The 27,447-nt window shown below is 58.4% G+C and overlaps 1 protein-coding gene across 2 annotated transcripts; it reads left to right on the top strand.

Moving 5' to 3' along the window:
• Positions 1 to 75: 75 nt before the first annotated feature.
• Positions 76 to 27,092, top strand: LETM1 (leucine zipper and EF-hand containing transmembrane protein 1). 2 transcript variants are annotated; one of them, XM_061145364.1, is made up of 14 exons: positions 76 to 196; positions 4,079 to 4,139; positions 8,907 to 9,318; positions 10,495 to 10,638; positions 11,167 to 11,304; positions 11,988 to 12,191; positions 16,308 to 16,427; positions 16,975 to 17,106; positions 17,362 to 17,520; positions 17,834 to 17,965; positions 21,102 to 21,236; positions 22,765 to 22,955; positions 24,124 to 24,262; positions 24,983 to 27,092. In XM_061145364.1, the coding sequence occupies exons 1-14, from the start codon at positions 118 to 120 to the stop codon at positions 25,130 to 25,132; spliced, it is 2,196 nt and encodes a 731-aa protein (XP_061001347.1). In that variant the 5' UTR covers positions 76 to 117; the 3' UTR covers positions 25,133 to 27,092. The 2 variants fall into 2 exon arrangements, with proteins under 2 accessions (XP_061001347.1, XP_061001345.1); XM_061145362.1 differs by having other exon boundaries at positions 88 to 196; positions 17,831 to 17,965.
• The last annotated feature ends 355 nt before the right edge of the window (positions 27,093 to 27,447 follow it).

The raw sequence follows: 27,447 nt of genomic DNA, 5'->3' as shown, positions 1-27,447 counted from the left end.
CCTGCCACCAACCGCCGCCCTCAACCGTCCGCAGGCGGGCCGAGGCGCCGCTGGCCGGCGAGGAGCCGCCGCCGCTACCGCAGCAGGAGGAGGCCGGGCGGCCGGCGCGACGGGCACATGGCGTCCATCTTACTGAGGAGTTGTCGCGGCCGCGGGCCCGCTCGCCTCCCGCCGCCCCGCGCCGCCGCGCCGAGGGGTAAGGGGCCGGCGATCGACAGACGGCGCGGGGCCCGGGCCGGGGGCCGGGATGGGCGGGCCGCGGTACCGGCCGCCCCCTCAGAAGGGGCGGGTCGCGGCTCTCGGACCCAGCCCAGAGCCGGGGTCCCGTCTGGGGGGACCTTGCGCGGCCTCGCCCGTCCGCCCTGCCCCAGCCGGCCGTTCGCCCCGGGGGTGGGGAGCGCCCGGGCCGTGGGTGCGGGCGGGAGCGGGCCCGTGACTCATTCGCGCCGTGACCTTAGTCGCCCGGCCACCGGCCGCTGCGTCGGGAAAGTTTCGAAGAGAGCACGCTGCCAGCCAGCCTGGGGCGGTGTCGGCGCTCCCCGTTCGTGGTCGAGCCCAGCGGACCTGGCGCCCACTCGCGAAGACAGTCTTGCCCTCGGGCCGCCTTCGGGGCTGCAGAGATGGCGGGGGTCACGGCGGGCACTTGTACCCGTCCTGCGGGACGTCCGTGGGACCGATACCCTTATGGTGTTCCACATGGGCGTCGTGCAGGGTCCCAGGGCCTTTCTCTATGGCCTCAGGCAGGTCTCGTTGTCCCTGGAGCCTCAGAGACGCTAGCTGGGACCCAGAGACCGCACCTGAGGCCGGGCTCTCGGGAGCCCACATGGAGGGCGCCTGCACTGACCAGCTCTCCGTGTCTCTTTTTATATTATCCTTTCTCAGTTTGTTGCTTATTATTTTGTCCAGTGAGATTGAGATTCTCAAGTAAAATTATCTGTTTCAAGGCATTTACCCTTTGTAAAGGCACCCTAGAAAACATGGTTCTTGTCATTTTTGACACTGATGGCTGATCAGCTGCTTAGACCTTTGGAGCCAGGAGAAGGGCGTGGAGCCTCAGCGAGCACTCCTCTGTGAACCCACAGTCTGGCTGCCCAGTCCAGCCTGTAGTCGTCTCCTCTGTTCTCAGGGCGCGCTCTCTCTCTCCTTTCTTGCTTCTTAAGGATGGTGGTAAAGATACTTTGGCCATGCACATTTCTGTAGCATGTTTACAGTTTAGAAGTTAGCTGAATTTGTTTTGTGCTTGAATCATTTCGGGAACACAGGTGTTTCCCATAGTAACTAAGACATGAAGGGGCTGAGAGGTGGTCAGGACCCAGGGCTGGACTGTAGGGAGCCAGTCCCAGAACCCTTGAAATGATGCTCCCAGCTGAGCTGGGGGCAGCCTGTTTCTGGAGCACATTTCCTCCATTATTAACATCTTACATCAGTTTGGGTCTTGTCATAATTAGTAAACCCACAGTATTACATAATGCATAAAGTATTCAGGTTTCCCTTATTCTGCACATAGTTTATTCTGATGTCCTTTATTTTTGTCCCAGGACCCCATCCAGGACACCCCATTACATTTAGTCACAATTTCTTTTTGGTATCTTGACTGTAATGGTTCCCCAGACTTCCCTTGACAGTTTTGAGGAGGTCTGGTCAGGTATATTGTAGGACGTCACCTGTTGGGATTTGTCTGATGTTTTCCTCATGTTTAGACAGGTTCAGGGTTTTGGGGAGGAAGATCCCGGAGGTGAAATGTGTCCTCATCCCTTCCATCTAGGGTGCCTCCTGCAGCAGGACTTACCATGGCCTGCTGACCTTGATCAGCGGGCTGAGGTGGTGTCTACTGTAGAGTTACTTCCTGCCTTTTTGCGCACTGTGCTCTTTGGGAGGAAGTTGTTGTGTGTGGCATGGACTTGGGAGTCGGCTGGGACTTGCAGAGGTGGGCTGACCTGATTTGCCAAGGACTGGGTGTGAGACGGAAGGCCTGGCTTCCCGCCATTATTGAAACAAGGGAGCGGGCTGGGAATCCAGGAGTTCTTGGAGCTGTTGCCTGTGAGGTGCCCGGCAGACCTGAAGGCCTCGTGTACCCATGTGTGTTCAGGTACGGAGTGCCTGGGGAGGATCCTGCTGGAGCTTAGCAGGGAGAACCCAGAGAACGTGGTTCTTGGAAGCCAGGTGAATAAAGGTGTGGGACAGGAAGAAATGAGTTTGGTTTCTTTTTCTCATCCTGGGTTCCTGGCGGAGCCCCCAAAACCCTAGGAATTTCTTGAATGATAAGCAGATCTTTTGCTATTCATAATGAGCCGCTTTCCCACATACCAGAGTTTGCACTAGCTATGCACCTGTGATTAGAGAGTGGGACCTTCCAGACCCACAAGGAGGGGAGGGGTCTGGAGACGGAATTCAGTTGCCAGTGACCAAGGGTGTAATTGATAATCCCTAGGCCCTTAAGATAGGGACTGGGGATGGGAGGCTTGGGGAGCTTTAGGGCTGGGGGGTGCCTGCCAGGCAGAGGGGACAAGAGCTGCTGTACCCAAGGACTCTCCCAGATCTCACATTGTATCCGTTTCCATCTGGTTGGCCATCTGTATCCTTTATAATAAACCACGGTATTGGCTTGAGTACTTTCTTGGGTTCTGGGGGGCTTTCTAGCAAATTATCAAAACTGAAGGGGTCATGGGAACTCCCGAGTTTATAGTTGGCAGAAGTGTGGGTAGCCTGCAGACCCCACTTGCAACTGGCATTTGAAGTTGTGACAGTCTTGTGGGACCAAGCCCTTCACCTCTGGGTCTGCACGCCCTCTGGGGAGTTAGAGTAGAACTGAGTCGTAGGAGACCCAGTTGGGGTGAGAGGTGGAAGGTGGGTGTTGGGAAAGAAACCATAGAAGGGCCCTCAGGAGGACGGAGTGGCCCGGCAACCCCCTACAGAGCCTGGAGCCCAGTCTGAGTTTACTGTGAAGGCTTCTGAGTGGGGAGAGCAGGGGAAGGGGCTGGCAGGGTCGGGAGGGGGCAGGCCAGGGGGCGCTGGGTGCTGTGGCAGCTGGTCCGGTTGTTGCAAGGTTGTGGGGAGGCTTCTGTTTGGGAGACAAGGTAGATGGGTCCACCTCGGCTGGAGTGAGGCCTTGGGAACTAGAGTTAGAGAAAGTGTTAGAAGTGTATCAGAATCCTAAAAATGTGCTGTGCGCTCATCAACATGGTATATCCAAGAAACAGTTTACTCTTGGTTTTGGTTTTCCTGGTCATTCTCATAACCCCTACCCTTCACATGGGCATGGAGGGTATTGGGTCATTTGGATGGGGCCCTTGCCATCTAGTCAAAGCTATGGTTATTCCAGTAGCCATGTATGGATGTGAGAGTTGAACTATAAAGAAAGCTGAGTACTGAAAAATTGATTCTTTTGAACCGTGGTGTTGGAGAAGACTCTTGAGAGTCCCTTGGACTGCAACGAGATCCAACCAGTCTATCCTAAAGGAGATCAGTCCTGAATATTCACTGGAAGGACTGATGCTGAAGTTGAAACTCCAGTACTTTGGCCACTTGATGCGAAGAGCTGACTCATTGGTAAAGACTTTGACGCTGGGAAAGATTGAAGGCGGGAGGAGAAGGGGACGACAGAGGATGAGATGGTTGGATGCCATCACTGGCTTGATGGACATGAGTTTGAGTAAACTCCGGGAGTTGGTGATGGACAGGGAAGCCTGGCATGCTGCAGTCCATGGTGTTGCAGAGTCAGACATGACTGAGCAACTGACCTGACCTGACCTGACCTGACCTTGCTTGCTCTGTGCAGCTGTCTGCCTGTTAGGGGTCATGTGTGCCCTGCCTCTTCAACCAGAGGCAGCTGGAGTGAGTCGGGGTGGTCCCACCTGGGGAGACCTGACGACCTGGGCCCGTGGCCACCAGAGTCTGGTCCCCAAGTTAGGGTGTGTTCAGCCAGGGATGCTACCAAGACACTACATTCCACCTGGGGCAGAGCCCTCACCACACAACACTCAGAGTGGGCTTCCAGAAACTTGCTCCACAGAAGGAAGAGATGCCTGCATAAAGCCACTGTTTGAAACTGACTTTGTTTTTTCTATTTTCATCACAGGTCCTGTTGGGAATCCGGCCTGCCTTAGTGGTGCCAGCGCTGTGGGGTTGATGAGCTACGTGTGAGTAAATGAATGTCACTTTCTGCCTGTTTAAACATGGGGGCTTGAAAGTGCTCAGGTGATGTGATTCTTGGCTTGTGTGGGTGGTATATCCTACTTTGTTCTTTTAAACTGGTATTTTTTCATCTTGACGTATGTAACCACATATTTTAGTGAATATTTGGGAAATAAACACTCATAATCCCAGGACCTGTTACAGGTATTATTAGCCTTTTTGGTGTATTATTCTGGTCTTTTTTTTTTTTTTTTTTAGGCTGTGCTGAGTCTAAGTTATGGCATGTGGGATTTAATTCCCTGACAAGGATCGAACCCAGGCCCCCTGCATTGGGAGCATGGAGCCTTAGCCCTTGGACCACAGGAAGTCCCTTGTATTTCTGCTCTAAACCTGCAGCGGTGTCTGCAGTCTGCACAGTTGCTGAGTCTCTTCCATCCTCACGCAGCTGCTGTTCCAGGGCCTTCTCATGTGAACGCCCACAGACCCTCCCCCACACCACGCTCGGTCTTTCCCAAAGGACCCTGTGGATTGATCGTGGGGCTTTCCCTACTGGTTCTGGGGATGGATCTGGAGTGTGGTGGGAGGTCACTGGTACTGCTGAGAGGCGGGAGGGCTTCCCCGTTTTCCGTCACACACAGATGTGTTTCCTGTGGGGCTGCTGCGCTCTCCCTGTCTGCCATCACCCCCGTCCGCACCCCAGGCTTGGTCTCCTGACCCTCACATATGGTGGGGCGTCCATGTCCACCTGCCCTGGTGCCTGGAGTGGACACCCACGATCCTTCTTGTGTGACAGTGTCCAGCCCCTTATGACCCCTTGTCCCCAGAGCTGGGGGTGTTTTGGGTTCTTTCGTTAATTTGTCTCCTCCTCTTGGCTCTGAAACTCCGGGAGGGTGCTTCCTGTGACCGATTCAATTCCCTAAAACAAAGACTGCACAAGTTACACGCTTGGCTGTTAAGGCAAAAGTGTGTGTAAGTGTATTTTCAGTTTTTTGGTCCTAACATCAAGTGCTGGAATGAGGAGCTTACCCAGCCTCTCTGCCCGAGAGCCGCTCCTTCGTGGAGGGGCAGGGGTGCGTGTGCAGTGTGTGATGGGGTTGCGACAAAGTGTTTTCAAAAGCCCCTCCCCGCAGGCCCCTCCTGCTGCCAGGGTGCTCCCAGCCAGCTCTCGGCTTTGATTTGATCAGGCTTCTCTCCTGACAGTCCCCAGACTTTGTCTCCATGCAGTCTCTTTATGAGGTGGAGGTATTAGCATCCGAGCCTAGAACCTCTCTGCTCTCGCTAAAGTGCACCCTTCCGGCTGCCAGAGTCCTCAGTGACCTCTGTAACCTGCGGCTGGCGCTCCGGGGTTGGGGGCCCAGGGGGGTGACTTGGGGATTTTGTGCAGGTGTGGTCCTGCAGGCTCAGCTGTCGGGTTCTGGTGTGAAGTTGTTGTTTTAAGGTAGTGACTGCCGAACAGGTGTGTGGACTGGCCTCGCCCGTCTGGACCAGCCCGGGTGCCTCGGGTCAGCGACCCCAGCACTCGTGGGGCTGGCGCCCGCCGCCCATGAGCAGGAAGGGTCCACCCCTGCTGGCACCTCTGTTCTCCACAGCCTTCCAGACGAACTTCTGAATGAGTTCAGTTCTGAAATGGTCTTTGGGGGACTGTAACTGGAACGTCATTAAATCTGTAACATCATTTGGGAATGTTAACTTTGTAGTCTTTCCATGCTAAGTTGTTTTCTTTATTAAGACTTTCTCTCTTTGGGGAAAGAGTGTGTCATGTTCTCTGCTTAGGCAGAGTGCATGGCCTTTAAGACGGCTCCCAGCTGTGCTCCGTTTGGAGGTGCCGGGCGCTCCCTCTGTGTTGCCTTTCTCGGTGATTGTTGGTGGCATGAACGTCACTCACTCGGGGTCTCCTGTGTGGCCACTTCACACAGCTCTGTGAGTTGTTTTTAGCTCATCTGGTAGTTAATCGCCAAGTGCACTGTAATGATTTTTTTTTGTCTTTTCCTTCCCAGTGCATTTGCTTCTGTTGTAGTTTTTTTAATCTCCGTGGCCAGGTCTGTTATCAGAGAGCTGTAGTCACTCGTGCATTATCATGATAGCAGAAAACAGCGATCTAGCGTTGTGTAAGTTCACAGCATTTAGAAAGTTAAAATGCCCTCCCTCACAAGGCTGTCCTGTGGCCTCCAAGGCTCCAGTGGGTGTTGTGGGCCGCGGTCCCCTGGTCCCAGCCGACGTGCACATTGTTCTGCGGGTGATGGTGGGGTCCCCGGGCACCTGTGCTTTGGGGCCGCCTCCGGGGTCATGTGTTGCTGCGGTGCCTGTTGCTCCATCCTGCCTTCCCTCTCCTGTTTGCCCTGAGGAGCTTCGGGGCACAGGGAGGGTTGGCACCCACCTGGCCCGACCCCGGGCCGCCCTCTTGGCACGCTGACCGCTGGGTTGGCAGGCGTCAGAGTCGAGTTGTGCCTGTGTGCAGAGCTGGTTGGGTCCCTGCGGCGGGCACCTTGGGCGCAGGGGCGCCCTGGCGGCCCTGCTTGGCTTCTCTTGCGGAAGGTGTGGGCAGGTGCTGGGCTGAGGTGGACCTGGGTCCAAGTCCTTGGGGCAGACGGGCAGGGCCTCCGGCAGCAGTGTGTGTTTCCTGTTGAGATGCAGCTTTCACCTAGAGTGGGGTGCACACACACACTCTCTCTCTCTCTCTCTGAAGATGGTTTATCCCAAAAGAGAGAAGGAAAAGAAAGGCCGCGGGGCCTGGGGTAGGTGGTGGGGTCCTGGCCCCGCACAGCTGAGCAGCCAGCGCTTCCAGGACACGGATGCCTGGGCCCTGGCGGCTGGGGAGAGTGGGGGCCACCCTCTGCCCGCCAAGAGACAGTGGTGCCCAGGTTAGTTTCGTTTCGATGGAGATTTTTAAAATGATAAATTATATAATTTGTACTTTTTGAAAATAGCTAGATCGCCCTGGCTAGACAGTTGATAAACTCTCAAACGTGCCTGAAGGCAGCCGGATTCCTGGGCCCTCACAGCCCTCGCCCAATACACCCTGGGCTGCTCTGCTGGGTTTGCCTTCCTGGGTCTCTGTCCTTGCCTCCTGACTGCCCCTTGTCACTGACGTCTATACCTCATGGAAGCCACTTGCCTCCTCGGTAATGGGTTGGAAAAGTGGATAGTTAAGCTTGGTGAAGACAGGAGGTGAGGCGCCTTCCTGGGTGGGCGTGGTCACCGCCCGCTGGGAGGGCAGAGGGTGCAGGCGGGGGCCCTGCTGGGCTCTGGGCGAGGCCATTCTCCAACCACTGGGACTTGGACAGGGCAGGGCTGAGGGACCGGTGGGACAGGACCGACCTGGCCCTTTAAGGCAGAAGCAAGGGCCTGGGACAAAAGAGAGGCCGCAGCCGTCCCTGCCCAGCTGGCCAGAGCCAAGGCGGCCATCCAGTGCCCCCGCGTGTAAGGGCAGAGCTTCCTCCACCCCGACTGGCGGCGTCTCAGCCGCAGGCGTGCCCGAGGAGCTGCTCGGGGTTCATCCCCACGGGCTGCTCGCACAGCAGGGAGGCTGCCTGTCCCAGGTCACGTGGCAGTCAGCAGCAGAACCAGAGTTTGACCTGGGCCAGGCTGCGCAGACCTTGAGCCCCGCTGCTGGCAGCAGACCAGGCGTGCAGAGATGACCAGACAGGTGGGAAGAAGCTGGGGTGTGCTGGCAATAAACAGCCCTGTCGCCGGGCCTCTGGCCACCCCAGGGTGGACTTGTGTGTGAGAGGAAGAGGTCTCTAAGGGACAGGTGAGGTACAAAGGTGTGAAACACAGGAGGACAACTGTGAAGTAAATTCTGTTTCAGCAATGGATTCTGAGTGGCCTTCTGCCACTGGAGGAGGACCTCCTCATTGTGCCCAGACCTTGGGCCGTGCTAGGTCTGGATGGGCACTGAGAGCTGGGGAGTGCCCGGCGCAGGCTCCAGGAACTCAGGCTGCAGCCAGCGGCCCTCCTCGCGTGGCCATCGGCAGGCAGACCCGAGGGCACAGCTGTGTCGCGCTGGAGGAGCATGCTGGTTTTCTCGCTGCCACAGGGTCAGGTGCCCTGCAGGCCTAATGTGGGGCCAGTGGAGAGGGTGCCGAGGCGTGCAGGCAGCTCACCCACTCCTCGCTGGGCCTCCTGGAGTTGGTGGTCCAGTGGGAGGCGGTCCGCATGTGAGGATTTGAGAGGGCGAGCACAAGGGTGGTCGTGCAGGTCAGGGGCCCGGGGAAGCCCCAGGTGGAGCCCTCCCTGCCAGGCTGAGGGGGGGTCGGTGTGGGAGGAGAGGTGGGCCTGGGCCTGGCGGAGGGGCCTGTGTGGGAGGAGAGGCCTGGGCTGCGGGCTCTACCCTGCACGTCCGCCCTTCTGCACAAAGGCCTGTGGTCAGCTGATGCATAGGTCCGGGTCATTCTTGACTGGAACATTCTCCCTAAGTTTCAGCACTTGTGCAGGAGCCGTGGGTCTTGGTGGAAACTCGCCATTAGGGGAAAGCACTGGCCTGGGGGCCCCGCCCGGAGGCTGGGTCCGTCTGCTCTGCGGGTTGAGCCTTTGCTGGTTGGTTGTGTCTGACCTGCTCCTTTGAGGCTGTGGGTACCGGCCAGCCCTGCTGGCCTCCCGCAAGACGTCTGTGAGCAGCCCCTTCGCCTCTGACGGTGGGAGTGGCTCCCTGTCAGGAAGGGGCTGGGAGTCTGTCTGTCCTGCTGGGACAGTTGGCTGGGAGGTGTGACTGGGCCACTGGGCGGCCACGGCAGGTGGCTGGCACCTCACCGCTTCTTTTCTCCCTCCCCAAGGCCTATTCCGTTGGGCGGCTGCACTGCCGTCCACCCCGTATACCTTTCCTTCCGCGGTGACCCCCTGGGCTGCTGGACGCTGAGGCCCAAGCACGCATGCGCGGTGCTCACGGGGCCGAGGCTTCTCCCTGCACGCTGCTGGCACTCCTCGCGTCCGCTGGGTGATGACTCCGTGGTGGAGAAGTCCCTCCGGTCTCTCAAGGACAAGAACAAGAAGCTGGAGGAAGGCGGCCCCGTGTACAGCCCGCCCGCACAGGCGGCGGTGAGGAAGCCCCTGGGGCAGCGAGTCCTGGACGAGCTGAAGCACTACTACCACGGCTTCCGCCTGCTCTGGATCGACACCAAGATCGCCGCGCGCATGCTCTGGCGCATCCTCCACGGCCACAGCCTGACCCGCCGCGAGCGCAGGCAGGTAATGGGCGCCTCCGCACCGCCCCCAAAGGACCCGGCTCTGGATCGGGGGCTGGGGCAGCAGGGTACTAAGACCACCTGTGTCAGAGAATAAGCAGTGGGGCGCTCCTGGGGAGGGCCTGGGGGTCGAACAGGACTTTTCCTGGTCTCCTCTGCAGTCGTGTGTGGTTCCATGTTTTTTCATGATATTTAAATGGAATGTTCCTTTGTAGGAAAATATGCACCCTAAAATTTATTTTTACCCATTTTTTAATAAACAGTCTGTGACATTAAGTCCATTCACACTGGTGAAGTCGGTACCACCAGAACTCTTCATCTCTTCCTCAGCTGACACTGCCTCCGTTAGATAACAGCTCCCCGCCTCTTGCCCCCAGCCTCTGGCCCCACCATTCTACTTCCTGTGTCTTAATCTGACTCCTTAGGGACCTCATATCAGTGGAATCGCAGAGGGTCTGTCCTTTGTGACTGGCTTGTTTCCCTGAGCAGATTGTCCTTGAGGTTCACCCTTGTTGTGACAGGTGTCAGAATCTCCTTCCTTTTTAAGGCTGGATAACCTTCCATCGTGTGGATAGACCACAGTTTTGTTTATTCATTCATCCATCTGTGGACATTTGGGTTGCTTCCATATTTTGTCTATTGTAGGTAAATGGAATTTTAAAACTTCATTTTCCATTTGTTTATTGAGAGTATAGAGAAACAGTTAATTTTTATCAGTGTGTGGAGTACGAGGTGTGGCTGCAGCCCTCCTTGGGGCTTCGCTGAGGGCCAGTCCTCAGGGCATGGTCTTGTCCAGCTCTCCGCCGGGCCAGGGGGCAACTGCTGAAGCCCTGGGCCGGTCCGCATGCAGCAGCTGCCAGTGACGGGTGCCACTTCTCGCAGAGTTAGCTCCCACCCAGCTTTTCTTTTCCTTTTTTAAACTCTTTTGGCCGTACTCCACACAGCATGGGTGACGGATCCCCAGCCAGGGATCTGACCTGTGCCCCCTGCAGTGGGAGCAAGGAGTCCTAACCACTGGCCTGCCAGGGGAGCCCCCGCACCCAGCTTTTCTGAAACCGCATGGTTTGGCCCCCGGGGTGCCTGCGGAGCCCTGTCTGCTCCCCGGGAGGGCCCACTGCCGCTCCCCTGCCGTTGTGAGAAGGCGTGCTCCCCGCTCACCCTCGGCCCTCTGCCCGTCCAGTTCCTCCGCATCTGCGCTGACCTCTTCCGCCTCGTGCCCTTCCTGGTCTTTGTGGTGGTGCCCTTCATGGAGTTCCTGCTGCCCGTCGCTGTGAAGCTCTTCCCCAACATGCTGCCGTCCACGTTCGAGACCCAGTCCAGCAAGGTGACCGGCCCGTTCCAGACCCAGCTTGAAGTAGTTCCAAAGCTGCATTGTTTAAGTGTCATAGGTTACAGTTTCTCTAGAGCAGTGTCCCCAAGCCACAGACCAAGGCCTGTTACGGGGGATGACACGGGTCTGGGGCAAGGATGGCCAACTGAGGCCCACGCCGGCCCCGCCCCCTGGGCAATAAGGCCTTCTGGGGACACGAGTGCCCCATTGTGTATGTACTGTCTGATGGCCTTCACGTTTCCCGTGGCTCGGCCCACAGGGTCTGAAAAGCTTTACTAACTGGCTGTTTATGGAATTTGTGGGTCCCTTCTGTGGTGAGGTCTGGGGGGGCAGGTGTGTCACCCAGAATTTCCTGTCATGAGCTAGAAAGTTTGGGAACACAGCTCATCGGTGGAGGAAGCGCTGTTCGGAGGCGTCTGGGAGGCTGGGCTGGGGGCACGTGCACTCGTTGCTGGGGCTGCACCGTCACGCCGGCGGCTGGCGGCTGGGGGCTGGGGTGCAGTGCCCTCTCTGACCTCGCAGGAGGAGAGGCTGAAGAAGGAGCTGCGGGTCAAGCTGGAGCTGGCCAAGTTCCTTCAGGACACCATCGAGGAGATGGCCCTGAAGAACAAGGCTGCCAAGGGGAGTGCCACCAAAGACTTCTCCGTGTTCTTCCAGAAGGTGCTGTGATGCTTTGTCCCTGTGGCTTGGCCTGTGGTCCCTGGAGCTGGTTACAGGCTGGGGCCCCTGCCTCCTTTCCCCCTCTTTCACTGTGCACAGTGAGGGTGGGGTTCAGGGCCAGGGCTGGAGGGGTATAACTGGTCCTGCCCCGCACCCATGGAGGCTACACCATTGTCCCAGGGATGTGCACCGCCGTCCACCAGCCTCGTCTTGGTCTCCAGACTGCAGCAGCCCTGGGGGAGGAACTGAGGGCCCACACTTGTGATAGGCAGGGCCTGGGCTAGAGGGGAGAGGGCAGACTGCCTCATGGCCATGTCCACCCTCGGGGAGGGAGGCGGGCCTCCTGCCCCACGTGGAGAGGCCCCAGCTCCTTCCTGCCAGCCACCTCTGCCTGCTGGCACAGCATGCGGGGTCCAGGGACGAGACTCCGTGTGCTGCATGACGCCCTGCTCGAAGGAGCCCGGCCGGTCAGCACTCAGGTCTGGGTCCCAGGGGCCGCTCCCTGTGGGTGTTTCTGAGCGTAGAGCTGAGGGAGGCTGTAGACAGCCCTTCTGCTTTGTTTCCTGACTCGAGGCGTGTGCCCGGGCGTTGTGGGGGTGCTGGGGGGCACACAGCCCACCCGCTGTAGGGGTGCCGAGGGACACACAGCCCGCTAGTAGTGACACTTGCGATGGCTCCCGCAGATCCGCGAGACGGGTGAGAGACCCAGCAATGAGGAAATCATGCGTTTTTCCAAGCTGTTTGAGGACGAGCTGACCCTGGACAATCTCACGCGCCCACAGCTGGTGGCGCTGTGCAAGCTGCTGGAGCTGCAGTCCATCGGCACCAACAACTTCCTGCGCTTCCAGCTCACCATGAGGCTGCGCTCCATCAAGGCGGACGACAAGGTGGGCGCGCGCCGGGCTGTGCTGGGGTCGCGTGGGTTCAGCCGCCATGACAGCCCATCTCCGTGGTGGGAAGTAGTCCCTGAGAAGGTGGGTTTTACAGCGGCCTAATGTTCCATTATACGGGTATGTCATAATTTATTAACCGTTACTTTAACTAATCTTGTGCTTCCCTAAAGAGCACTCTAATCAAAACCTTTTAACCTAGATTTTACCCCAGACCTTTGATAGATCCTATAAAAATAGTGACCTAGAACTGGGGCCGCCCGAGTAAAGGGCAGGAAGTCAAAAGCAGGTCCTGACCACGACCTGGTTGCCCCCCTGCCGGCCTGCAGTGTGCCTCGAGTGTGCGTCTCCTGGGAAGAGATCTCGAGGCGCCCACGTCCTCCCCGGTGCCCTTTCAGCCTTCACTCTGTGGTGTTTGGTGTCTGAGAGCTGGGCCAGCTTGCTGCTGTTTTACTTACAGGATTCCCGTCCTTACATCTGCTGAGTGTGCTTGCTGTTGTTCTGACCTGCGAGGACAACCTCCTGTCTCATAGCTGGCATATTTAGTCTATACTCTGTTCCTCCTGCCTGTTTTATGTTCCACTTAATCTCTTTTCTTGCCTTCTTTGCATTAATTAGGTATTTACTCTTGTGTCCTCTCTCCATTAGCTTGTTATTTACTTATTACCTGAGCTGTTTCTCTACAGTTCACAGCCGGCTTCCCTGAGCACAGGAGTCTAGCAGAGTAGATGCTTTTCCCGCCACACCTGTGCTGGGGCTGCGGGGCCCTGCCGCATCACCCTCCCCCTTGCGTGCATTGCCTGCGTGTCTGCGCCCGAGCTGGTGTCTGTGCACCACCACATGTTTCTCCTCCTGACCCTGGGCCTTCCTGCCTGTTTCCACCCAGGCCGTTTCCTCCACTTGACAAGCCCCCTGTGTATTAGCCTCCCTCCTGCGGGGTGTTGCCGGGCAGAGGACCCAGGGCTCGCGGGTCTTTCTCATGTTTAAAGATGCTGCTGAGTGTGTGTCAACCACCAGGCCGGTTACTCTTCTCTGAAGACGGCCGTCTTTCTCTGCAGCACCTCAGATCTTGTTTGGATTTATCAGTTTCACAGTAACGTCCCAAGGTGGTGTCTGTGCTCCTGTTTCCTGGTTCTGGTGTTTCCGTTGTCTCATTAAATACCACCCACCCCCCAGTACATCAGGTTACCTATCCTCTCTTCCTCTTGATCTGATTACTCTTAAATCCATCCTCTGAGATTCCCGTTTTCAGGTAAAACTGTCTGTCTTGTTCTCTGGAAGCAGATCAGTACTGCATTTCGTAGGCATGAAGAGACATGGTGTGGAAAGCCTGCCGTGTGGCTGCCCCACCTGGGAGCAGGCAGCCTGAAGGCAGGCAGCCTTGGTTGGGGCCTGGCCACTCACTGTTGTGTGACGTTGAACAGGTGGCCTGACCTCAGTGCTGGGACTCCCGGGAGGTGGGGGGCAGCCAGACCTCTGCAGTTGAGCAATGGATGGGGCGTGCTTTCCTCCTGACGTGAGGTGAAGACCTGCATAAGACGTCTGGAAAGCAGGAAGAGGCACCTGAGACCCCAGGACTGACGGGAGGTCTGTGCCTCAAGAGACCCAGCCTTGGGCCTGAAGAGGCCCAAAGGCACTGAAGAGGACAGACTTTAGAAGCCCGTCCTTTGAGCACAGGAAGGTCACCCCGCAAGACAGAAGACATCTGAGAGCATTGCTGCAGCCAGGTGCCCGGGAAGTGACCCCACCGTGCCCCCTGTGTTGGGCGGCAGGGCTGAGCATGGACCCCGTCCGTTGTGATGTCTGCCAAGGCCAGCTCGTCCCCCGCTGCCCGTCTGTGGTGGGGACCTGCCGGGGGCCACCCTCCACACCCATCCTCAGGCCCAAGTCGTGTGTTTCCGCCCCCCCCCCCGCCCCCCGCTAGAGTGGTGTCAGGAGGGGCCAGTCAGGAGGCTCTCCTGCCACTCCCAGCCAGCGAGCATGCTAACGGGGGCCCAGAGTCCACCCACCCAGTCCAGCAGTCAGAAGAGCCTCTGCCCCAGCCTCAGTGGAGGCCAATCCCACCTGTTCCAGAACGTGCCCAGGATGCAATTTACGGGTACAACTGAGTGACTTCACTGACAACTCAGCACTGTTGGAGGGAGCTCATGCTCACAGTTCCCGGAGACGGAGACCAGGAAATGAGGGGAGACGGAAGCGTGACTCGGCCTTTATCCCTGGTTCAGTGGGCGTGGTCAGCTGGAGACCACGCCCACTGATTGGGCAGGAAGTGAAACAGAGGTTTGGGTTTGTGGTTGGAGAGTTTGAAATACGATTTTTGCACACCCAGGAAGGGCCACAGGGGCAATGTAAACATCTTTGGCTGTTAGCTTGGATCAGTAGATGCCAGACTGTCCGTTACATGCCTGTGAACGTGGGGTGTCACACCCCTGCAAGAGTGCTGTAGGAGGGAACCTGCTAGGACAGAAGAGAGAGCCAGGACCTTGTAGCCCCAAACCCAGAGTGTCCAGCCTCCTCTGAAAATCACTCCTCGTGCTAAGAACCAGGAGGAAGGACCTCAGTGAGAAAAGGCAGTTGGTGGGCGCCAGCGCTGAGTGGACAGATACAGTGGGTCATGTTGACCACTGGCCATTTCCCAGATTCAGTAAAAGACATAAATCAACAGACTTAAGAAACCAAGTGAATTTCAGACAGGATGTACCCATAGAAATCCACACGAAGACAGAATCAGATGAACAAACTTGAAAGACAAAGAAATAATTTTGAAACTGATGAGAGAGACTGCAGGACAAACAGTTTGAATGAGAGTGCATTTCTCATCAGAAGCGTGGAGGCCAGGAGGAACTGGAAAGTGTTTCTTTGTGTGCTGAAAAAAAAAAAAAACTGTCAACTCAGTCCTGTATTTAGCAAAAATAAAATTAAAAATTTAGAAAAAACTGGGATGAGGGGGAAATCAGGATGTTCTCAGGTGAAGGAAAACCAAGCTTGTGGCGGAGCATCCGAAAGCGACTATGTGTGACAGGCGACAGGCTTTCACTCCTGCTGGTGAGTCGGCCTTGTGAGGTGAGGTGTGACGGTGGAAGCAGAGATGGACTCCGTGTCCAGTGGTGGCGTTCGGACGAGTTCAGCCGGCGGGGGAGGATGGGGTGAGGCCCCTGCAGGTCACCTCATGATGAGTTGAATGCATCCTGCCATCAGAGCAGCCCCTGAAGAAGGACGCGGCGATGCACTGGGAAGCGCAGAGGGGCCACGGGTGCTGCTAGAGGATGGGCAGGGGGAGTCATCACGCCACGTCTCATAACCACTCAGCACTGGAGACAGGCCAGACGTCCCGCCCTGGGCCAGCGGTGGGAGCAGGACCATTGTGGGTGTGGCATGCTCACCGACACGGGCTGCCTGCGTCTCCAGGGCCAACTGGAAGCTTCCACAGCGTGCAGACGACCGATGGCAGAGCAGACTCTTGTCCGGGGGCAGCTGTGTCTGAAGGGGCCTCTTGAGGTCCTCGTGGGCCCGGCTCGGTGTCGCCTCCCGGCCGTGCCCCGAGACCACCCGTCAGGTGTGACGGGGGCCCGCGTGGCTGTCCCCGGGCTGACAGGGGGCGCTGTTGGCCTTCCTCCTTCCCTCCTGTCCCCTCATCCCTGCACAGGCTCCTCGAGACCCCGGTGCTGTGCCCCCTGCCTCGGGCACTCCTGCATGCTTCCCGCTCGGTCACTGCGGCCTCAGGCTGCACAGGGAGGGTCAGGAGGCATCTTGAGTGCAGACACCCCAGTCCCATCCTTCCTCTCCCATCCTGGGAACACAGAGGACGCTGGCCGTGTCGGGGACGGGAGGACTGCGGGGTTCAGGCAGCGCGGGGCCTGGGCCTGGTGGAAGGTCTGCATCCCGCAGTGGGTCCTGGCCCTTGACCCTGAGGTCCCGCCCTCTGTCAGATGGTCTGGTCCCTGCAAACTCGGAACTGGTGCCTCGGGTGGGTGGGGGGGTGTTTACCTCATGTTTGGCAGAGTGTGTCGGGAAGGTTCTAATCACGCTTAGACTAATGTGTGTATGCAGACAGCACAGACCCTCCCTCGGGGTGTGAGCCCTCTGGAGGTCACCGGCTTCTTCCTTTGACAGCTGATCGCCGAGGAGGGCGTGGACAGCCTGAACGTCAAGGAGCTGCAGGCGGCGTGTCGGGCGCGAGGCATGCGGGCCCTGGGTGTCACAGAAGACCGCCTGCGGGACCAGCTGAAGCAGGTGCGCGGGGCAGGGCCCTTCAACCCCGGCCGGAGGCCCCTGCGGCTCTGCGCCCACCTGGGCGGGGCCTGTGTGTGCCTGGGCAGGGCTCTGGGTCACCGCTGGAGTCTTTGCTGCTGCTCTACCTGGTCTTGTGAGGATGCCCGAGGGCCAGGCCAGCTTCCTGTGAGAGTCCCGAGTGTCCCTCAGCGGAGACCGGGGTGTGGGCCAGCGGGCCCCAGGCCAGCCCGGCCGCTGCCGGCCCTGCTCTCAGCAGCACCGGGCGGAGCGTCCTGCTCCACGTGCCCCAGGCCCGTGGTCTCGCCGCAGGGCGTCTGCTGCTCCCGGGACTCAGGTGTGAGCGTGGCGGCCGACAGACCCCTTGTCGGGCTTGAGGCAGTTTTGGGAGAGCTCGCTCGGGTGATGGGGTCCACTCAGTCACTGCTATGGTTGCTGCCAGCCTGCACCCCGCTCCCCTCCCCGACGCAAACCAGAGCGGGGAGGGCTCGGCCAGGTCCGGTAGCGGCCAGGCCAAAGATGAGCCTGGGTCTTGACCTCCCGCTCACAGTGGCTGGAGCTGCACCTGCACCAGGAGATCCCGACATCGCTGCTCATCCTGTCCCGGGCCATGTACCTTCCTGAGACCCTGTCACCCGCCGACCAGCTCAAGTCCACCCTGCAGACCCTCCCGGAGATCGTGGTGCGTGCGACCGGACCCCTCTGCTGCTCTCTGTCGGGCCCCTCCCTTCTCGGGGAGACGCCCCCAACTCTCTCTTGTCTGTCTTTCCTCCCCTGAGGGCCCTGCGGGATGTGGGAAGGTGGCCCTTGGGGTCCTTCTCCTTGGGAAGCAGGCCTGGAGGGGACAATGCCTGGAGACACTGGCTGGGTGCCGGGGCTGCGCTAGTGGGGATGCTGCCCGGCATCAGGGCACGCTCACGGGCTCCCCTCCCTGAAGGCGAAGGAAGCCCAGGTGAAGGTGGCCGAGGTGGAGGGCGAGCAGGTGGACAACAAGGCGAAGCTGGAGGCCACGCTGCAGGAGGAGGCGGCCATCCAGCAGGAGCACCGCGAGAAGGAGCTGCAGAGGAAGAGCCAGGCGGCCGCGGCCCAGGCAGCAGTGAGTGGGGCTGCGCGGGCGTGGGCGGGGGTGAAGCGGGTGCTGCCAGCCTGGGCCGCGGCCCTGAAACTGAGGATCGCGGCCCCGTGGATGCTGGGGCCTGGAGGAGGAGCAGCCCACACAGCGCCAGCTTGGAGCGTCCCCCGGGGGAGCCTTGCGGAAGTGGGCTTGCTGCAGGCCGGCCAGGCTCCACAGACCTCGACCCTCATGGAGCCGGCCCTCTGGCCAGCGGCGTGTCTGCCAGTGTGGACGCCCCAGAAGGCCGCGGTCCTGTGGGGGTTGCTGAGCCGGCAGCGGCCTTGCATTTCAGAAGGAAGTGGAGCCCAAGGTGGTGGCCGAAGGTGCCCCGGGGAGGCCGGTGGCTGAGCTGCAGCCGGAAGAGCCTGCTGTGACCCTGCCTCCCGAGGTCTTGAAGGACAGCGCGCCCGTCCTGGAAGGCTTGAAGGTAACGGTGCTCGCCAGAGGGAGCGGTGTGCAGCCGCCGGACGCCAGTGGCTCCAGGGGCTCCCGAGGACGCGGGGCCCGGACGGCTGCAGCCTGGCTGCGGAGGGTGATGGTGGACGGTCGCGGGGTGTGGAGAGCGAGCCCGGAAGGGAGGCGGCCCAGCCTTGGCTCAGCCCGTGCTCCTCGGGCAGGACGCCCAGCAGGGACAGGGGTATGGTCCTTGCGGAGGCTCACTGTGCTGTCACCTTCGGATGTGCTGCGTACCTGGGTGCTCGCTTCCGGCAGCCTCGCCGTCCTGCCCTGGACCCACACTCAGCACCCCGCCCCGGGCGGGCCTGGGTGCAGGGGCGCGGCGGGCGGGGCCGCGCTCACGGGCAGGTGCAGTGTTGCCGGTCGCTGGAGTAGGAGAGAGGAGGCGGGCGGCAGGTCAGCCTGGGGCCTCCCAGCGAGTTGTGGGCTGGGGCCCCGTGAGGTCACACTTGTCAGCACCGGGGTGGGGCTGGGCTTCGTGAGGTGTGCCGAGGGCCCGGGGGTGCCATCTGAGGATGGAGCCCTGAGGGCCAGCGTGGGGTCATGGAGGTGGAGGAGAAAGCCCCACTGCAGGGCCTCAGGGAGGAGCCGGGGGACATGAGCCCTCCAGGCCGGTGGGTGGGAAGGGCCTCTGATGGGGCACGGGGTGGTAAAAGGCTATTCATGTGAGAAGAGAAGGCATGAAGCGTCAGGTGGGGCTCCTGCTGATGTGAGCTGTGACTGCGGGCACGGCTTCGGGGGGCAGTGGTGGACGTGGGCTAGCATAGCCTGGGGTATGCCCAGTGGGCTCTGCTTCACCTGGTGATGGCCTGGGAGACAGATGAAGACCAGCACTCCATGTCACTGACGTGAGGCTCGAGGAAAGAGGCTTCTGGGAGCCTGGGCTGACCGTGGCTCGAAAAGAGACCTGGGAAGGGTCAGGGACCAAGGAGCCACGGTCATTCTGAAGGCAGTTTGGGGCTGAGGCGGGAAGCAGAGCAGAGGCGGGATCTGGTCGGGCTCACAGAGCGCAGCCTGGTGGAAGGACTCATCAGTCTGCACTCGGGCTGGGGTGATGGCTGTCTCCATGGAGAGAGAGGCGGCCCATTGCCAGTGCATCAAGGACTGAGACAGAGAGGGACGTTTCAACTCTTAGGAGAGCTTGTGAACTAAGGGTTGCCAGGGATGACTTAGCAGGAAGCACACAAAACTTCGAACAAAGAACCTCGGCTTATGAGAAAGATGCCTCAGAGAGCGGGGCAGCGCCATTTCCTGTCTGCAGTGGAGGGGTCTTGGGGTGTCGGCCGTCTCCGGGGACAGAGAACCCAAGTTGCTGAAAACCTCACCGCAGGGAAAGGCTTCGGGGTAGCGGTGCTGCTGTGTCCACACGGAGGGAAGAAGTCCTTCCCGTACCGCACATCCTCTTGGCAGGAAGCTGAAGAGGAGGAGGACCCTGAGATGAGCGCCTCCTGAGGCCGCACCAGGGGAGTCAGAGGCAGCCGCAGAAGGGGTCTGTCCTGAGCAGAGTGCGGTTCTCCGCGAACTCCAGGAAGTGCCGTGTGGCTGCTCTGTAAGAAGGACGGTGCGGCGTGACTGGCTGCCCTGGTGGTCAGTGGTCAAGAGTCCACCTGTCCGGGAGGGTCCCACAGGCTCAGCCCGCGAGCCGCCGCTCATGAAGCCAACACACTGTGGGGCCTGTGCTCTGCGCCAAGAGAAGCCACTGCAAGTAGAGCAGGCCTGCACGCGGCAGCGAAGACCCAGTGCAGTCAAAACGATTAACAGATGTTCATAAATAAGGATTAACATGAACAAATAGTTAAGTTAGAAAATGCATCATGACCTGGTGGGGTTTGTCTAAGGAATCCAGAAATATTAGTGTCACAAGCACATTAACAGACTCAAGAGCGAAACTGTGAGCGATCGTCTCAGCAGAGGTACAGAAAGCAGTGGGCTGAACTGAGCCCTGTTCTCAACTAACGTGGGAGTGAGCCTTCTGACCGCAGGGCCGTGAGGGGTGCCCCCGATCAGAGGACCCCCGGCAGCTGGGGTGTCCACGCCCCGCCTGCTCCGCGTCGGCTGCAGGGTCTAGCCAGGATGGTTAGATGAGAAGAAGATGAAGTCACGTGGCGGTGGACTGTTCACAGGTGCCGTGAGCGCCTGAGAGTGCATTGGAGTTCTTAGTGCTAGAGATGAACACCCACATTGAAATTTTCAGAGGCATATCGCAGATAAATCATATCCCTAAAGTGAACTACTTGGGGTAAATTTGGAAATAGGCATGAAGACCTCTACAGGATGCTATAAACTGTTGTTGAGGTAAATTAAAGCAGTAAGTAGAGAGCTTCACTGCACTCCTAGACATGAAGACTTAATGTTGGTAGGCTGTTAATTCTTCCTAGCTGATCTGTGGATTCAAGACCACTACAATCCCAGCATCCTTTGTTGTTGACATTGACAAGCTTATTAACATATGTGGAAATTCAAGGGACCAGCCATGTTTTCTAGACTCATTAAAAAAGACCCTGATGCTGGAAAAGATGGAAAGCGGGAGGAGAAGGGGATGACAGAGGATGAGATGGTTGGATGGCATCACTGACTCAATGGACATGAGTTTGAGTGAACTCCGGGGGTCAGTGAGGGACAGGGAGGCCTGGCGTGCTGCAGTCCATGGGGTCACAAAGAGTCAGACACGACTGACGACTGAACAACAGCAAAGGATAGCCATGACGATGAATGAGCAGGTCCTCGTACGGGTGGATGGAATTGTACGTGGCGGTTAAAGGAACACGCCGTCACGGTGAATCTGAGTGACGGAGCTCGAGCCGTGTGACACCGTCTGTCAGAATTCCAGCAATGAGTCTTTCATGGCAGAAGTCCCAGGGTTGGGGGGTTCCTGATTGAAGGAAACTTCTGGGGTGATGCTGCTTCTCGGTCGGGTGGTGGTGGCTCCGTGGGGGTCTGCCAGACACACCTGCGCAGGCGCCCTCAGGCATGGGGGGCGCACCGGGGCGCGACGATGCTGCCTACACGGACATGGCTTGGACGGAAAAGTGGGCCAGCCCTTCCGGCAAACCCAGTTACTCCCTTTCACTTAGGTTTTTTGGTTTGCTGGTTTGTTTTGTTTCCAGGAAGAGGAAATAACTCAAGAGGAAATTGATGTACTCAGCAATGCGTGCTCGAAACTGAAGGAGCAGAAGAAATCCCTGACGAAGGAGAAGGAGGAGCTGGAGCTGCTAAAGGAGGACGTCCAGGACTACAGCCAGGTGGGCCGCGTTCAGTGCCCGCCACGCCTGCAGCAGGCCGGGGCCCGCTGGCCTGGGGGCCTTTGGAGGGAAAACTGACTTTAAAGAAATCCCACTTGGTAGCTCCTCCAGTCATTCCAGTGGGTCCCTTTCCCCTGGAATGCTGGCCATTCACCCTTGTAGGTGACGAGCAGGTATCTTTTTAGTTTCTAAACACATGAAGGTATCAGATGAATAGTCTGGTCACTGGGTATATGAAATCTTATGTTTGTTCGTGATTTCCCAAAAGAGACTTCTTTCTTACATACTAGTTCTTTTTCCTTTTTGAGATTGGTAAAACTAATTTGCCATTTTCTCCTCCTCGTGGCAGCCCTCTCATTGTGCGGTCCTCGAATCCCCATGTCACCTCCCATTGTTCCCAGTGACGCTTGCTCCTAGGGAAAGCAGACACTCCCATTCCTTGATTCTTTTATCCATTAGGAAGACAGTCGGGGTTCAGAAATGAGTCCGGATTTCCTTTGATACGAAAACCATGTTTGAGTTTTCAAAGATGAGAACAGACCTGCATGGTGGTCAGGAATGAATGAGCAGCTTTGTGGCTGAAGTAAGCGGGTCTGCTCCACCACAGCCCAAACCTTTCCACTTCCGTGATGTAGTCTGGACTGACCCACTTACTTTATTTTTTTATTTTTTAAATAAAAAGTTTTTTTGGAGAAAAATAGAACCACCACGTACACAGGGAAAAGAGCACAAAAATTCAACTGATACAGAACTGAAAGTCACAACTACCCAATGTTGTTTGCGATTACTTTTCAATTTCTTAAATGGCTTCCCTCAATTTTTTAAATAGCCTTGCCAATTTTTTTCAGCTGAAATAGCATCAAGTTTTCAAAAAATTAAGAGCCTCAGCGAAGGGACCAGCTTTTAAGATAACAAAGGTGACACCAAGAGTCTCCTATAGGACCAGTTCTACCGAAAAATTCCTGAAGCACATAACTACTGAGTCTGGTACAACAGTAGCTCAGAGACCATCAGGGATTAGTTAGAACACTGACTCAGACAGTCCAGTATGCAGAGAGGGCAAACAAAAAGGCTGCATTTCCCTGTCAGATGAGTTCACGTAAGAAAACCACGGAGGTGCTAAGAAATACAGGCAGTGGCTGCTCAAAATAATTAAGAAGGCATTCTAAATACCACATATTATTAGACAACAGTGTGTAAAGTGATGCAGTTAGAAAACAGGCAACTTAAAAAAAAATATGGTCACACGTCTTTGAGAACTCAAGAAAATAATCAATAGCAAACAAGAGCTGAAAGTCTCAGCTGAGGGTTGAAAGTGAAAAATGAAGTCATTCAGTCGTATCTGACTCTTTGCGACCCTGTGGACTGTAGCCCACCAGGCTCCTCCATCCATGGGATTCTCCAGGTAAGAATACTGGAGTGGGTTGCCATTTCCTTCTCCTGGACTGACCCACTTACTTTAAAAGGTAAACTTAAGGTTTCCTTTTTGCCGTAAGACGATCTGTTTACAGCTAAATAATTTTATTAGGATTTACAGGAAATCAAGAAGGAACTTTCAAAGACTGGCGAAGAAATGTATGTGGAAGAATCTAAAGCCAGCAAGAGGCTGACCAAGCGGGTGCAGCAAATGATCGGGCAGATGGACAGCCTGCTGGCGCAGCTGGAAGCTGACCAGAAGGCAGGCAAGCTGGGCCCTGCCGCTGAGGGCGCGCCTGCAGGGTGAGTGCGGCGCCCTGGACTCCAGCCCGGGGCCTCTGACTCGGCACCGTTTTCAACCTGGGTACCTGCCAGCCACCCCTTCCCTCTGATCTGGCAGCTGTAGCTTCTCCATGATGCTGTCAGTGAAGCAGCCCTGAGTCAGGTCTTCCTAGCACACTGCATGCATGCACACGCACAGTCACATGTGCGCACACGTGCACATGCACACGTGCAGACTGCAGACGTGCACATGCACAAACACGCACACAGACATGCACACGTGCAGACAGTGCACACGTGCAGATAGGCACAGGTGCACACGCTTAGACATGTGCACACGCAGTCACATGTGCACACGTGCAGACACGTGCACATGCACACGTGCAGACTGCAGACGTGCACACGCACAAACATGCATGCAGACACATGCAGACATGCACAGGCACAGGTGCACACGCTTAGACACATGTGCACACGCACAGTGTGGTGCTGTCGCCATGTTGGGAAGGCCTCTGGCAGCTTGCCTGCTCTCTGCATCCACCCTCCTGGCCCTCTCAGGCCACCGTCGCCGGTCCTTCCAGAGCCTCCGTGGGTCACAGCGCCCCCGGCCTCTCCCTCCCTCCCTCCAGCCTCAGCCCCGCTTGGCACCTGCGTCCTGAGGCCACTGCACTCTCTCCCGCCGCCTCCCTCGTCCTGAGCCCCTGCAGTCAGGAGCCCTGTGCGGGGGCCAGCTCTGCACCATGCGTCCCAGGGGCCTGTGTCGGCAGCCAGCAGCGGGGTGTCCTGTGAGGGGCTGCAGATGAAGGAAAGCCCTCCAGGTGGCAGCAGCTGACTCCTCGCTCCTGTGGGCTGGGCCCTGCGCCGCGAGTGCCCACATCTCCGGGGGGCCTTCCTGGGTTAGTGGCCCTAACTCCAGACGAGGCCATTGTCCCCTCCCGGCCCCTCCCACCCTGCCCTGGGCACAGACGGGCCTGAGGAGCCCCCTGTCCTCATCACCCCGGAGAGGCCAGGCGTACCAGGCAGCTGTGCGCAACAGGCGACCTCCCAGAGTGGTGGCTTCTGCCTATGTCCGCCCTGGCTGGGGGTCCCCAGCTGATGGGGCGAGGGGGCCCTGGGTGGAGGACTGCTGGCTCAGGTCTGGGCTACGGGCCCGCGGGGGTGAGGTGCTACATGCAGGCTGTGTCCCCAGGGAGACTGTGATCAGCGTCTCCGAGCTCATCAGCGCCATGAAGCAGATCAAGCACATTCCTGAGAGCAAGCTGCTGAGCCTGGCCTCGGCGCTGGACGACAACAAGGATGGCAAGGTCAACATTGACGACCTCGTCAAGGTGGGTCATGGGTCGCCTGCGCCTGCTCCCGAGAGGCCAGGCCTGCCCGCCCTCTGAATACCACGTGGAGAAAGGGGAGGGCGGTAAGGCCTGGGCACGGGGCCTCTCCTAGCCCCGCAGGGCCCTGGCAGAGTCTGGGAAGCACAGCGTTGGGGTGCCTGGGGCGTGCAGCCCTGGAGAGGAGCCATATGACCCTCAGCATCCCTGGGGGCAGCTGGTGGGCGTGGGGCCCCTGAGGCCTGAGAGGCACCCAGCGCTGGGGCTACGCCTTGTCAGAAGCCTGTGGGCTCTGGCGTCTCTATGGCTCCTGTGTCCCCAGCCCAGTGGGGACTCTCACCCAGAACACTAGCGGCTGCGGCCCAGCGCCCTCACCCTGGTGGTACCTGCAGCCTCTGGGCTGTACAGCCCCCCTGCCTGCGGCCCTAGGTCCCGGGAGGCCCAGCTGGCACCCCGCCCAGGCCTGCGGCCTTGGGCTTCCTGCCCCCCGAGCCCCTCTCCGGGCTGTGTGTGGCCTGGGCTCTGGGGTCTGTCGGCTCCTTGGGGTGGGGGGTCTGGGCCTCAGAAGGCCAGGGCGGGTGGAGGACCCCAGCCCCGGGGGGGGCGGTGCCGAGGGCCCGCCTGGCCGGTCGCTGTGTCCCGCCTGCCCGCTGTGCTCTGAGGGGAGCCTCTGCCGTGAGGGGCGGAGCCACCTGAGCCCCGCGTCCCCTCACTTGTGCACAGGTCATCGAGCTGGTGGACAAAGAGGACATCCACATCTCCACCAGCCAGGTGGCCGAGATCGTGGCCACGCTGGAGAAGGAGGAAAAGGTGGAGGAGAAGGAGAAGGCCAAGGAGAAGGCAGAGAAGGAGGCGGCCGAGGTGCAGAACTAGGGCCGGCCCAGCCCCCGGCATGCGGGCCCCCACGCACCCCCTCCCGCCGCAGTGGTCCCGACGTGATGCTGATTGCTTTGAAGTGATTCTTAGTGACGGACCTAATATTTTATCTGTAATAAATCAGAAACTTCATAATCAAGTAACTTTTAACACTCATCATTCCATGAAGATTGAGTCAGCTCGGAGCCCTCGTGCCCATCCTGGGAGGCTTCTCTGGGTCAGCAGGGGCCTCGTGCTGTGGGGTCCCAGCCATGGTGGGCTAGGGCGGCCGGCCGGCGAGGATTGTGGCCCTGCACACCCCCCGGCTCCTAAGGCGGCTCGGGCTTTCCCGCTCACCCCCTGCTGGTGTCTGCCGCAGAGGAGAGGACCCGCCACAGGGGTGCACCGGGCAGACACAGCCTCCTCAGCCTGGAGAAGCTGTTTTGCATGTCGCGGACTTAGATTCCTGAGTGTCGGTGTGAACCAGTGAGCAGACCACACCTGCCATCTCCGTGGCTCCCAGGAACCTCGTCTGATGCTCTTGTGTGGGCATCCACGTCCTTTCCTGAGTGACCTTGGATTCTCACCTAATCCTTCAACCAACTAGCTAGCGCTGAGCTTCCTCGTGCGCCAGCCAGTCTGTCCAGCTGAGCAAAGTGAGTGTCAGTTACGCTGGGAGAGGTACTGATGAAGCCCTTGAAGATGAAGCCTCCCCTGTGCAGGAATTGGTCATGCTTCTAGACTGGGATGTCATCGCCTCACCCCCCATTCTGGGTGTTCAGATGGATTTCATTGCATCTCACTACAGAGGGCGCTCAAGGGGCCTGTCTGTGTCCGCCTGAGGCCCCTGGCCACATGCATGCCGCAGGTCAGGGAGCCGGGTGGCCGTGGCCCAGCACCGTCTGGCTCTCCCTCTGGAAGCTTGGCAGAGCCAACCAGAGCGCTCCGTAGGGAACCGACGTGGGTCCTGGGAGATGGGGGGCTGGTGGGGCTGGCGGAATGAGCGAAGGGGACAGCTTCTAGATGATTTGAAACCTGGTGCTCAGCCGATGACGGACCTTGGACAAGAGTAGCAGCTCTGAGTCCTCCTCTGGACACCCATGTGAGGGGGCAGTGGGTGCTAAAGGTTTTTATTTCAGTTATTTAAGGGGGCATGTTCTAGAGGCTTCCTTGGTATTTATGAGTTATCTCACGTGTTTAGTGTCCCAGTTTTCCGCTGCAGAAATGTGTGTGCTTGTGAACCTTGTGGTGGCTGGCGTGCTTGAGGAGAGGCTGGTCTTTTCCGGCTCCATCCTCATCTCGCCGCCTTTGCCGGGCGCCTGGGGTGGCCCCCCCATGCTCTCAAGCCCCCGACCTCCCCGCAGGGCCTGCCATAGGCAGCAGGCAGCCCCCTGCTCCCACTGCCCCCACCCCAGCGCGGCGGGCCCCTACTCTGGCATCTGTACCCCGGGCCTGTCTGCTGCAGGCTTCCCCTTGGAGTCGCTTGTTTTTATTGTCCTGAACTTATATTTATTACATCTGAGGTGAGTGCCTGGGTGCGGGCGTAATGGGTGAACAGTGCTGGGATTGAGCGTGGGGTGTGATGCGGCGTTGGGCTGGCTGGCTGTCGGCTGGGTGCCCGGGGCCTGCACCCACCTTCCTGAGCTTTCTCGGGAGTGCACTCGAGTCCCCGGGGCGATGACACTGTGCCCACTGGAAGCACGACGGCATTCTTTCTGCTTTGCACCAGCTGAACACCCCCCTGTTATGAAGGATTCAGGAGACTGACGTAGCTTCCAGAGTCACTTTGGAATATCCAATTTCAGATTTTAAAAGCAAAGGTCACCGTGTAATTTGTGCGGCATCACCTCCAGGCAGTGACCCTCATAGTAGGCCCAGGACCAGCTTCGCCTGAGGGCTGCCTCCTTGGGCTGTGTGTAAACACCTTTTCTAGAAATAGCTTTTTTTATTAAAATATCAAACTCATGTTCATGTAACAGCTCAGAGCAAGATTTCTGAATCCCGGGGCCCGTCCACAGTTGGGGTGGGAAATGGCAGGGTTGTCTGAGCGTCTGGCTCCGGCCGCGCTCCAGCCCAGCCTCCGGGGTCGCCTGCCCTGGGAGCACGTGTCCCACCCGTCCCCGCAGACTGTCCTGGAGGCTGGACACTCGACTTCCTGTGCGGAGAGGGCTGAATAAAGTGCCGTCTTTCTGACCGGACTGTTGAGGGACGCTCTGTCTGACCAGGTTGCTATGGCAGCCGCTGCCTGACCAGGCTCTCCTCCCCACAGCCCTCAGTGGGCCTGGGGGTGGTCCGCAGTGGGCAGGGCTGGGACCTTGGCCAAAGGATCACCA

Source organism: Dama dama, chromosome 6, assembly GCF_033118175.1.
Source record: "Dama dama isolate Ldn47 chromosome 6, ASM3311817v1, whole genome shotgun sequence".
Taxonomy (NCBI): Eukaryota; Metazoa; Chordata; class Mammalia; order Artiodactyla; family Cervidae; genus Dama; species Dama dama.
This window is presented reverse-complemented; position numbering and strand designations above follow the sequence as displayed.